Genomic DNA, 13,389 nt, shown 5'->3' on the forward strand with positions numbered 1-13,389 from the left:
ATGTGAACCAAGAGTAACTGTGTTTCTGGTTTAATATGCTTACTCCTGGTGGCAGACTTTTAAGAAAACCCTTAGTGACGTCATATTTACCTCTACTAATCCTTGCATGATCCTGACGAAGATAACACAGCCATAATGGACTCTGGCAGCCGACGGGATTAACATGTTTAACGTTGATGTAGCAACTATAGCAAATCCAAACACCCTGAGAGGAAAAGTAAATATCATGTATTACACAATCCACATATACAGAATCTTAACATACACTGTATTAGTCAGGTTTCATATATAGAACAGAAAGTAAAATACAAAGGTAATGTATTGGAATCAATATCAAATTTTAATCAAATACAGTGGTGTTCTCACACTAAGGCCACATTCACATTTGTGTTCAGAGTCTCTATGAAACAAATGATACAATGTACACAGAGGAGGAGTCACGGCGTTTGCACAAAGGCTGAGATCTCCTCCCAACAGCTGATCAGTGGGGGTCCTGGGCATTGGAACCCCACAGATTTTTTTTTTTCTAAGTTGTGTGCTTGGAAAAGAGAAAATGTCTGTGTTGCAAACTTTAGAGAGACAATCACAGCTAGAAGAAGTGGTCATGGGGAACCAGTCCAGATAGAGACAGAAAATGTGAACGATTACAGTCAGAGATGTCACAAAATGTTTCCAGTGCTGTAGTCACCTTAATGGTCTGCAGAGCATCTATCACAATATTGGTATTCCTGAATTGGGGGCCCACTTGGATTTGTTTGACAACAAACTGATCATATGGTGTCCAGGTGATCCACTAATCTGAGGGGAAACCAGGTAAATGTTTGCTCTCCATAAGCACCACCATAGGACAAATTTAACAATACATGGACAATACAATACATGAACTTGAATCTAAAGGGCAGTTCATGTAATGCACAGATATGCTAATTCACCATAGCTAGTGATGCTCTATTTATCTGTAGACTAGGGTCCATTACAAGGGACTTTCTGTTATCTCTAGGTTACCATAGACGGCCCTTTACTACTTAAGCAAAACCACACAGTCCCTTATGTTTTTTTTATATCCTAGTAATTCAATGTTTGTAGGATTTTTAATGTCTTTTACATGGATCTATATTTTAGTAAAGATCCCTTATAGAGGCACTCATTGCTGAACATTGGCCAATGTAGAAGGTCCTGCGATCAGCCAACAAGCTATTCATATACCCATGCATTCATTGGCTCCTCATAGCTCCAAAATGCCTACAGAGAATGTGCTGCCGACCATATGCAAACTGTATGTGCGTGAATGATTTTTTGTCCACACTCAAATATCATTCTGGATCCTTAGACACAACTTACTAGCCTGACAACATATAAATCACAATGCAAAAATGTAACATGGGTATTTAAAGGGGTATTCCCAACTTGGGTATTCATAACATATCTACGGGATATGCCATAGATGTGGGTTCTACCTCTGGAGTATGGGAGTTCTGAGAATAGCATAACAAGCAGTCTCTACTATTTCTCGAACTCCTGTACAAGTAATTGTACATGTGGATGCCAAAGAGGGGGGCAGTGCATCTTATCACAAGATAAGTACAGCCCCAAGTAGTGGCCATAAATACCTGGGAACAGCAGTCATATTGCCATAAAGCAACAGTTGAAGCGGATCAATGTAGTGAACGAAGGTATTTTACGGGCAGCACACTACATCTATAGATATATTCTGGTGGCCGAAACTGCACAAACAAATATTGTGCCATTTGGTTAAAAAGGGCATTGACGTAGAGAAGGGTTGACAGGTAACTCCCAAACATATACTGAGGCAATTGAACTTTGGAAACGGTAATCTTAAACATACAATAAAGTGTATATTACTAGGAAACAAACATAAATGCACTAAAAATATACCAAACTCTGTATTTATACAAATTCATTTATTGAGTTTTTTTGCCAAGCTGTTTTAATTTACATATCAACATAATTTGCTCATTTCTCACTTGTAGCTTGTTTTGACTTTTAATATACTTTAATGCTAAAACGTAATGTTTGTTAATGTTTATTTTGACAGTAAAAATTAGTTTTTACCAACACAAACAAAATAATTAAAATACTGTTTTTATGATTGTTGTTTAATAAAAACTTTCCCAAGGTCTCCCAGTATAAAGCTTTTTAGAAGGATGACAAACATTGAGATCAAACTGCACTTTCTGTAACTCCCTCGCTGCCCTATGAAATGGTTTTCAAAGGCTACTTTTGGGTAGTGTACCTCTTGGTGAAAGATCGTTTACTACTATACATGACTCTGTGACACACTTGAAGACATTTTGCCCAGGTGACAGTCTTTGAGAGGTTGGTACTCAGGTTGATTCGTTATAAATGTGTACATTTATTAGATGTAGCAAGCCAAGATCAGTAGTCATGAAATGTTTCAGTCTTCAGAAATAGAGAATATAGTCAAAATGAATTCCATGGAAGATCTAAGACATAGCTAAGTGAGTGCAACTTCTTTAGCAATAATAAAACTACATGTTTAGAACAAATCTAATTGTCAAGTTTCTATGGGTGACTGATAATTGGGTGGAACCCTACATAGTGTGAACCCGATGTTGCTTCATGGTGGAGTGATATACATCCGCTTTCTACTAGTGTTTAACCGGTGGCAGAGCACTGGACTGAGAGGATCATCGTTTCAATGTATTACCCACCATCTAGGCCATTCTGATGTTAGTAAGTGTTGCAAGCAGTGGTTACATGAGGGAATACACCTGGCCCCAGAATGCCAAGGCAGGTCAGCAGTAGGAACCATTGTTTAATCCACCAACAAGCATGAGTAGTTCTCACAGTTTCCTTGCCCACCACCCAGATAAAGGTGGCACCTTCAATACATACCCCTGTCTCTGCCTGCACCATTTAGCAGACGGAAATGACATCACTGAGACAGTTACATGTCCTGCTATTGACAGCCAGCCTACTTTGGTTTAGCAGGCATGCTTTTACTCTGATTCAGCTGTTTCTCCTAGTTATCTTCATATAGTATCACCACCGATACCAGGGATTGTGTGAATGTAATACTGAGTACATATGCTGCTTGGATTTAGTATATGGTCCCTTTTTTACTTACCTGTAGGTTCTCTGTAATGTCGTAGTGTTAAATGATCAGTAGGTTTGTATATAGTATAGGATGTTTTTTCCTTTGTTTATCCTCATTATTGTCATGTAGTTTTATTTTTTATCTATGCTTCATGTATATTGCTCGCTGTTCATCTGCTGCAATATAATCATCTTTTATATTGTTTTTATGCACCACTGCTATATGGTCATGATTTGTGGATTCCTGTAACCAACATACTATAGCGGGACCACATACTGACTGTTGTTGCGCCATTTTAGGTTTTTTACATGTGGGTTCTTTACAAATAATACAATATAGTGGGAGAAATATACCAGTTAATGAGGGTGAAGCAGCACCAGGCGTCCCCTGTTTCCTTAGAGATGACACGCTCCCTGCCATGTATTGGCTGCGGAGCTGCGTGACCAGAGTGTTGCAGGCGATGATACTTTTGGACTGGTACGTCTGCGGCTGGGGGCGCACTCTTAGTAGGTGCGTTATTGGAGGGATCATGACTGCAGAGGGCATTTAAACTCAGCATTTCCAAGCTGATGGAGCCACTGATATGTCCATACTTTCCATACTTTGCTTATGCATTGTGTATATGCTTGATTTACATTTACATCTAACGAAACACATAGGGGTTCCTTAGGTAGGGGTATAGGTCTACTAGCAGTGCTCTCCCAACTATGAACCTGGGGCTTAATCCCATTGCCGTGCCATTCAGCCATTAGTCTTTAGACTTATGCCTCTATGTTTTAGGCGCTATTGGATATTATCTGATATTACAAGCATAGCAATGCCAGAGCAGTGCTGCCTATCATCATAATGGATGCTAGGAAGGCAATCCCACATTGTAGGTTACAAGGAGGGAATACAGTCATTGTTGGTCCACAGAGATGGTATTTTATTATCTTTTACATGAATTATTAAAGGTTAAGTTTTATGTTCCCTTCCATTTGAGTTGAGTGAGTTTGTGAATGATACTCACTGTCAAAATTTAGATTGTGAGCCCTATATGTGACGGTGATTGACAATGTCAGAATATGTAGGCGCTATACAAGTAAGCAGAATAAATACATTACATTGTGCATTATGACATTAATTATATGTATGATCTCTGTTATGTGACATTGTTGTGTGTATTATTTCTGTATAATGCATGCAAAAGTAACCAAAAAAGGGAAGGATGGCACTGCTAATGACAAACGTATGCGGATCAAATCCAAGATGTATGGGTATTTTTACGAAGAGACAACCAATCCAAATAGTATCTTTTGAAAATGAACGAAGTAGAAAAAGTAGGAAGGGCACTCACCCATAGACGAACATCTTCTAAAAAGCATCCTTTATTAGGGAAAATCATCAGTAAAAAACAACCATCAGGGAGGGAAAAGACAGCAAAAAAATGGCATGAAAAAAGGCCTTTTCCCTCCCTGATGGTTGTTTTTTACTGATGTTTTTCCCTAATAAAGGATGCTTTTTAGAAGATGTTCGTCTATGGGTGAGTGTCCTTCCTACTTTTTCTTCTACTTCGTTCATTTCTGTATAATGATGTCATGGTATGCATGATTATCCCTGTTATGTGACATTACTGTGTGCATTGTCTCTGTACTGTGAAATCACTGTGTGCATTGTTTCTGTATTTTTTTTAATGTAGATTGTTAGCCCCATATAGAGCGCACAATGTACATTTTTCCCTATCAGTATGTCTTTTTTTGGAATATTGGATGGAAATCCATGCAAACATGGGGAGAACATACAAACTCCTTGCAGATGGTTTTTTGCCCTTGGTGGGATTTGAACACCAGGACTCCAGCGCTGCAAGGCTGCCAGTGCTAACCACTGAGACACCATGTGGCCCTCCTGCATTGTCTCTGTATTGTCACATCACTGTGTGCATTGTTTCCTTATTGTCACATCACTATGTGCATTGTCTCTGTATTGTCACATCACTATGTGCATTGTCTCTGTATTGTCATATCACTGTGTGCATTGTTTCTGTATTGTCACATCACTGTGTGTATTGTCTCTGTTTTGTCACATCACTGTGTGCATTGTCTCTGTACTGTGATATCACTTTTGCATTCTGAGCAATAGATATTTGACTCCTTCATATCTGTCTTTACAAATGAACGCTTTTTCCTCCAAGAACAGGCAACAGATTAACAGTGGCAGATTGTGTGACACATCACTTGCTGAGAAATAAAAATGCACAACACTTGGATGCCTTACAGGAATCTTGTCTTGGTTTTGTTTACTGTGCCACATGCATGAAGAGTAATGAAAATATATAGGAAAATTAAGCAATGAATCTACATTTTGTCTAGTTTTATATAAACACCCCTAGACTGGCAGAACACCCATACACCCCTGAGCCCATGGTGGCAGCTGACTGTTGTGATGCATCAGTTTTACCCTCTTCTTGGCATTTTGAGGACAAATTTTCTTTAATTCTCTATAGCAATTCCGGATTTGCTTCCTATAAATGTATACATTTATGCTATACACCACTGTTGCAAATTTAATGTGTGCCCTGGAGAGCAACTCACATGGCTCTCTTACTCCATACACTTCAATAGAGAGAACCATACATACCCAGTGATAAATCATTGAGCTATTCTGTGACGTTCACGCAATGAGTTGTATGGCTCAATGTGTATTACAAGGCACAGGGTTAATTGTCACAGGCAACAAGGAGTTAATTATCCCAGAAGACTGACCACTTCATAAATCTGTCACACTAGTCACAACCCCTAGTCTCTAAAGACATGATATAATATGAGCCATTAACCCCTTCTTGCTCTGCACCATACTATTATATCATGCTGAATGTATAGTTGAGTGCCGTAATAGTACCCTCTACCCCCAAAATAGATTTCTGCCCTGACAAGGGCAGTCCCCAAACCAGCTGGGCTCGGACTGGGCAAATCAGGTAAACTGCAGCATTAGTGATGTTATGAATTTATTATATATGTTACAAAGAAACGCTTACACTCATGCAACAAGGGAAAGAAGGAGAAGAAGATGGAGAAGGAGAAGTAGAAAAGCTTTAACCTCTTGGTCACCATCATAACCCGGGGTTGATGCAAGAGTAACTGAAGAACGATGAAAAACTGGGTCAAGGTCGTCATGGGGGAGGAACTATGATTCCAAGTCTGGAAGAGAAGGAGGTGGTAGACTCTCCTCTTGATACATAGAAAGGCCTTGATATGTCACAGGCAGAGTAGGAGGCTGACCCTTATTTGTTTCAAGAAGAAGATGACAACAATGTGCTAGACACACTCTTCAGACTCTAGAGCATAGTAGGTGGAGGCTCAGGGGCAACGAAAAAAAAAATCATACATTGCCTTATCTCTTTTGAGCCACCTCCTGGCGTCCAACATTATATCTTGGCCTCCTCGGAGACATCTTGCACCTGGGCTCAGTGTTGAGGCTCTTGATTGGGCCTCAGTGGTGACATGCACACATTGAGCATCATGATGTCATGACACTCTGTGTTTCAATGTGACCACTGGTGGCCCAAACACAGGTTTAATTGGAGACCCCAGGCACATGAAGTCACGAGGAGAGCACCAGACGCCTCTTTTAGGTAACAGAAGGGGAGTATGAATTTTTTTATTGTTTTCACCTCCACCTATTAAACTCTGGGGTCTGAAGAATATTTAGATCAAATCTGGCTCAGTACAAAGTTGGTTAAAGTATCTCTATTTATTACCACCTATTCTTTTTTAAAGGGGTTCACCATTTTAGCTTAACTTTTTCAGTGATACTGGAAACAACACTACACTGTCTACCAATAAGTATTAAGACACCTGTAGTAGAATAGAAAAACAACATTTAATCATATTTAACCTTTTCGCTGCCAAGGGTCTCTGGAAATTTTGCACCTCCAGTAGCCAGAGCAATTTTCACAGTTTTGAGATGGACAAATCAAACCTAAATTGCAACATTAAAAAAGCATCCAACCCCCCCATACCTATATATTTTCTTAAAGTAGACACCTGCAGCATTGTCAGAATGCCACTTGGTACTGTATACGAACAGGCACCTTCATGCAATTTTGATTTAAAGTGAATGTTTTATGAAAAAAATGCAAATAAATGTATATTAGTTGTTAAAAGCGGAAACCAAACAAAAAATTAAATGCACCAAACCTCCTAAAAATAAGAGTTCAACATGTGCAGAGTTCATACATATCACTATGGCTTGAACCTGCATGCACGTGTCTTCAGAAAATCGCTAGAACTGGAAGGAACAAAAATCTGCTTTGAAGCTGGAAATGTTAAAAAAGTATCATCCTATAAAATGTAGGGATTACACACCATGAAAAGTAAGTGAATCCCTAAACCCTATATATTTTTTGAAAGTAGACAACCTGAAGATTACAAATGTCTTAATGGGTCATCGATAGCCACATCCATCTTCATGCAACTTTGCGACGAACACAAATAATTTTTTGAAAAAAATACGCTAAAACACATATTTGCACCTAAAACTCATGTTCAATCTCACATTCATATACAAAATACTTTTAAAATAATAGCTTATGGTGTATACAATGTGTAAATATACTATATGTACCGCAAACATCAACTACAACAAGAGCTCGGACTCCCAAAAACACGAATACAGAAGACAAGCAGGATTTTGCTGTTGTTCACTAATATGTTAAAAAGCTATACTGCACCTACCAAACTGTGACTGTGATACCAAAATCTAACTTTTTTCAGAGTATACAGCATACCGTATATAAAAACACAATTTAATAGTTTATATATACAACCACCTTCATTCAACTTTGCCGCAAACAGAGATTGCTAGCAAAAATTGCGCAAAAATTCAAATTTGCCACTAAAGTGCGGCTCAAGAAATCCCTTTCTGCAAACATAATATACTGTCCATAAAACTGCAATATGTGAGGAGTTCATACATACCACACATGTATATATTTAAAAGGGTGGGTGTTAAAGAATCGCCAAAATCGCAGAAATGCGCCATCCCATTTTGTGCATGCAAATTAAATAGGACTTTACATAAAAATGTTATTTTCCATCCCCCTATAAAAATTTTAGCAATCTATACATTCATCTCTAGTGATAATCGTTATTACTATTATTTTAGTGTGTAACGGATATCACTAGAGACGTATTTTACTGTAGAAAGCTCAGGTATATACAGGACAGGGATTGGGTGAAATGTAAACTTTATTTGCGACTTTATGTATATGTTGTGTAAGTGTTTGGTGCGACTTTTTTTTTTGGCGCTGCGACCTGGACAATGGTAAACGTCTGGGTCACTGTGCCAACAAACTTCCTGGTTATGTTCAGGAGGTATAACATAAGAATACCCCACTAGTAAAGCTCAGGGAGGAATTACATTATACCTGTATGTGACAATCAGAGACAAATGTATAGTATACGCTTTGATTGGCAGGAGAAGGGTTAATAGGGACAATAGAGTCCCTGCCACCCCCCTCCTGCTGTCACATACAAGTTATGCAGAGAGTCAGATCATTTCTCTGTCTCTCTCTCTCTGCTGAACTGCTTGTGTCCCTCTTCCTTTCTTGTTAGAGATCGCAAATTGCTTGCTTAGACAGGAGGGGGGGGGGACACTTTGGAGCTCTATATATTTGGACTGCATCAACATATCTTGATGCTTTAAAATGCATTTTAAAGAGGAGAATCTCATCTTTAAAATGATATCAAGAACTCAAGAATTGAGATCTGCAGTTGGATCTCAATGCCAAATAGTGTTTTCAACAGTGAATTGCTCCAAGACTGTAAGTACAATCATCAAGTCCCTGGTATCATTTTAAAGATGAGAGTCTCTTCTTTAAAATGCATTTTAAAGCATCAAGATATGTTGATGCAGTCCAGAGATATCGGCATTAGTAGGGAGGACGTAGTACTACATGCTAGGCTACTGAAGTGCCACCTTGGGAGCACGTATAGCTACGTGCCTGGCAGCGAAAGGGTTAATAGTTGGTAGAACCCAGATGTGCTTCCTTATGGTATTGATCGACACAATACTCCCATATGCCTGTTGAATCTCCTGGTGTATGTGAGCCATTGGTTGGGTGCGGTTTCTCTGGCCAGCACTCGTTGGTTTCTATCTCCCAGTTTCGGGGGTCTGCTGACTCGGGGCCTATTTCGACAATCACCATTCACCTTCCACTTTGTAATCACATAGGCAACTGTCGATTTTGGGTAATTCAGTTCACTTGCTATGTCCCTTAAGGATCGACCATATCTGTGGTACTCCACAATTACCCCTTTCTCGAAATTGGTCAACTCTGCACTTCGTGGCATCTTACATGCGACTAATGCCAATGCACTAATGCCAATGCTGTTTCCTATTTAACGGCGGAAGGCGTGACGTACATCATGACCACAGGTATCTTATTTGCATGGGTGTCCAAATACTTATTAGTAGACAGTATATAAGCATTACCTAATATACTGCTGTAAGGTTAAGTAGCTCTGCCCCAGGTGTAACACACCTGATTTTTCTGTACTCTTATCTCGAAATGACTGCTGATAGGGGAGCACAGGAGCAAACCCATCCATCAGCAGCTTCCATTGTCTAACATTAAGCCCAACATACAGGTGTTGAAATGCCTAACATGACGGCTAACATGTTAAGTAAACAGTTCTGTTATTCTGTCTTTTAATGGGCTTTTGTGACAAGATAGCACCTACAGAAATTTATCAGAGACAAGTTAAAGGGGTTTTCTGGGGCTTGCATATGAATGACATCCTTACTCCTGTGGTCTCTTCTCCATGCTGATAAGGTAGTGTTTATCAATCACATGGTCTAGCAGCAGCTCAGTCCAATTTAAGTGGATGGGGCTGAGCTTCAATCCCAAGTACAGCTCCTACACTATGTACAGCTCTGTGCCTGGTATTCAGTGAAGAGGCCACAATGTTCACCCAAAAGCTTCAGCTTCTTCAACCAGTTGATCTGCAGGGGCTCTGGGTATTGAATCGCCACTGATCTCATTTATGACCTATAGTAAGAATAGTAATCAGTAAGAAACTGATTTTGTAAGTTTGACCACAAGACATGAACAGTCTATAATTTTAAGGGTAGGTTAATTTTAAAAGTGAGACAAAATATCAAAAATTAAAATCCAGAAAATCACATTCTATAAATTTTATAAATTCAGTTGCATTTTGCATAAAGAAATAAATATTTGATCCCTCTGGCAAACAAGACTTAATACTTGGTGCCAAACCCTTGTTGGTGCGCACAGCAGTCAGACGTTTTTTTTGCAGTTGATGATGAGATTTGCGCACATGTCAGGGGGAATTTTGGTCCGCTCCTCTTTGCAGATCATCTCTAAATCATTAAGATTTTGAAGCTGTTGCTTGACAACTCAGGGTTTCAGCTCCGTTTATAAGTTTTCTATGGGATTAAGATCTGGAGACTGGCTAGGCCACTCCATGACCTTAATGTGCTTCTTTTTGAGCCACTCCTTTGTTGCCTTGGCTGTATGTTTTGAGTCATTGTCCTCCTGGAAGACCAAGCCACGGCCCATTTTTAATGTCCTAGTGGAGGGAAGGAGGTTGTCACTCAGGATTTTATGGTGCATGGCTCCATCCATTCTCCTATTGATGTGGTATAGTAGTCCTGTGCCCTTAGCAGAGAAACATCCCCAAAACATAATGTTTCCACCTCCATGCTTGACAGTGGGTACGGCAGCATTTCTCTTCCTCCAAACATGACAAGTTGAGTTAATGTCAAAGAGCTCCATTTTTGTCTCATCTGACCATAGCACCCTCTCCCAATCACTGTCAGAATCATCCAGGTGTTTATTGGCAAACTTCAGATGGGCCTGCACATGGGCCTACCTTGAGCAGGAGGACCTTGTGGGCACTGCAGGATTTTAATCCATTACGGCGTAATGTGTTACCAATGGTTTTCTTGGTGACTGTGGTCCCAGCTGCCATGAAATCATTAACAAGTTCCCCCCTGTGTAGTTTTAGGCTGATCTCTCACCTTCCTCATGATCAAGGATGAAGTGAGATTTTGCATGGAGCCCCAGATGGATGTCGATCGACAATCATTTTGTATTTCTTCCATTTTCTTACTATTGCGCCAACAGTTGACTCATTCTCACCCAATGTCTTACTTATGGTTTTGTAGTCCATTCCAGCCTTGTGCAGGTCTATGATCTAGTCCCTGACATTCTTAGAAAGCTCTTTGGTCTTGCCCATGTTGTAGAGGTTACAGTCTGACTGATTCATTGAGTCTGTGGACAGGAGTCTTTTATACAGGTAACAATATAATGCAGGTAACAAGTTGATTAGAAGTGTCTAACTGGTCTGTAGGAGCCAGAACCCTTAATGGTTGGTAAGGGATCAAACACTTATTTCTCTATGCAACAGGCAAATACATTTATACAATTTATACAATGTGATTTTATGGATTTTATTTTTGATATTCTACCTCTCACTGTTAAAATTAACCTACCCTTAAAATTATAGACTGTTCATGTCTTTGTCAGTGGGTAAACTTACAAACTCAGTAAGGGATCAATTATTTCCTTCACTGTAAATACCCTTTATCACATCTGTAGGTAACTATTACACTTAGAAACTTGAAAGAGCTAAAAATGCCAGAAGGCTCAGGAATATCAGTATAGACATGCAAGCTATACAGGTTTGTACTGCTCAATGAAGCTGCCAAACTATAACTTGCAAGTCGAAATATTGTATAAATAACACAGGTATAGTCAATCCAATATCTTAGTTAATACAAAGACAAAAATCAACAGGCAAAATGATCAGTCCTGATCCATATACACTAGACTTCAATGGGGCAGTACTGCAGTACCAATATCCATTGCTATGAGTAAATCTGTGGGTGGTCTCGATTATCAGACTCCCGCAGATCTAATGTAAGCAACCTACTCTGAGAATAGGCCATCAATATTACAAACCGGATACCCCCTTAAAGGCTCTTCAATTCTGTCTATTTGAACGGGCAGCTTTGTGTTATTTACAAAGTTTGTGCGATTGTGATTTTGTGACTCTTTTGCAGTACATAGAACTGTCATGAAAGTTCTTTTCTAACAATTGAGGCTAGGTTCTAGGCTAGGTTGACTCTGCTGCAGATTGTTCCTAAAATCAATGGAGGACTTTCCCTCTGCCGTTTTCAGTATAACATCCAGTGGGCCCCATTACAGTCTATGAGGTCCTAGGGTAACCACTTTTTGTCTTTCAGGATCCCCATATGGACCCAGATGCTAGTGTGAACCTAGTGTAAGATGTGTCTGCAACCTACTAAACAAAGTGTTCAGTGTCCAGTAAACTGTAATGAGTGAGAAGAAAGAAGCAAATTGCTGTAAGAATGTGCAGTGTTGAGCGTTATTGACTAGACTCGGTTTCCTTCTACTGCTGCCTCATTAATGCACCGCTGTTGAATTGGCTGAGAGGGGGAAGGAATTCTAAATAGGTAATTAAAATACATCAATACCCTCTTGGCCCCGTACTATGCGTGGCATGTACTGAAGTGAACAACCACATGGCAGGTCTCATTAACTTGTGCCTTACAGCCAATGTATCAACATACCTAGACTTAGCATGATTTCTATTCTCCAGGATGACTTCTTACTGTGCCTAGTTGTGAGGCTCACAAACACAGATGGCTCAAAGGAAAACATTTGTTAACGGAGGCATTGTGCCTCATATGAGGTAAACCATATGTACAGTATAGCGGTACAATGTACACTGGAATCTAAAATCATGGTATTTAAAACCTCAGGGTAAGACGGTACCAAGTTCTATTATAAGTAGAGACGAGCAAGTAGTATTCGATCGAGTAGGTATTCAAACGAATACTACGGAATTCAAAATACTCGTACTCAATCGAATACTACTCCTATTCGCAGTAAAGATTTGATTCAGAACGAGCGTTGATTGGCCGAATGCTATACAGTGTATAGCATTCAGCCAATCAACGCTGGTTCTGCAGCAGGCTCGTCTTTGCTAGTTGGGAGAACTGGCAGCTTGCGGTTATGCGTGAGCTGAATTTTTCTCATAGGAATGCATTGACCAGCGTTGATTGGCCGAATGCTATACAGTGTACAGCATTCAGCCAACCAACGCTGGTTCTGCCGGAGTCTCGTCTGTGATGAGGCGGAGTCTAAGATCGGACCACAGCAGTCTTCATTGTGGTCCGATCTTAGACTCTGCCTCATCACAGACAAGCCACCGGTAGAACCAGCGTTGATTGGCCAAATGCTTTACAGTGTACAGCATTCGGCCAATCAATGCTGGTCAATGCAT

At 39.8% G+C, this 13,389-nt stretch overlaps 1 protein-coding gene across 1 annotated transcript in view; it reads right to left on the reverse strand.

Moving 5' to 3' along the window:
* The window catches only part of SLC17A7 (solute carrier family 17 member 7), an 87,421-nt gene that overhangs the window by 18,584 nt on the left and 55,448 nt on the right, over nt 1–13,389 (reverse strand). Inside the window, exon 4 of the mRNA XM_075280194.1 lies at nt 91–205. Coding sequence (XP_075136295.1) covers nt 91–205 — 115 coding nt within the window. The remainder of the gene's footprint in view (nt 1–90; nt 206–13,389) is intronic.

Source organism: Leptodactylus fuscus, chromosome 6 (genome assembly GCF_031893055.1).
Source record: "Leptodactylus fuscus isolate aLepFus1 chromosome 6, aLepFus1.hap2, whole genome shotgun sequence".
NCBI lineage: Eukaryota > Metazoa > Chordata > Amphibia > Anura > Leptodactylidae > Leptodactylus > Leptodactylus fuscus.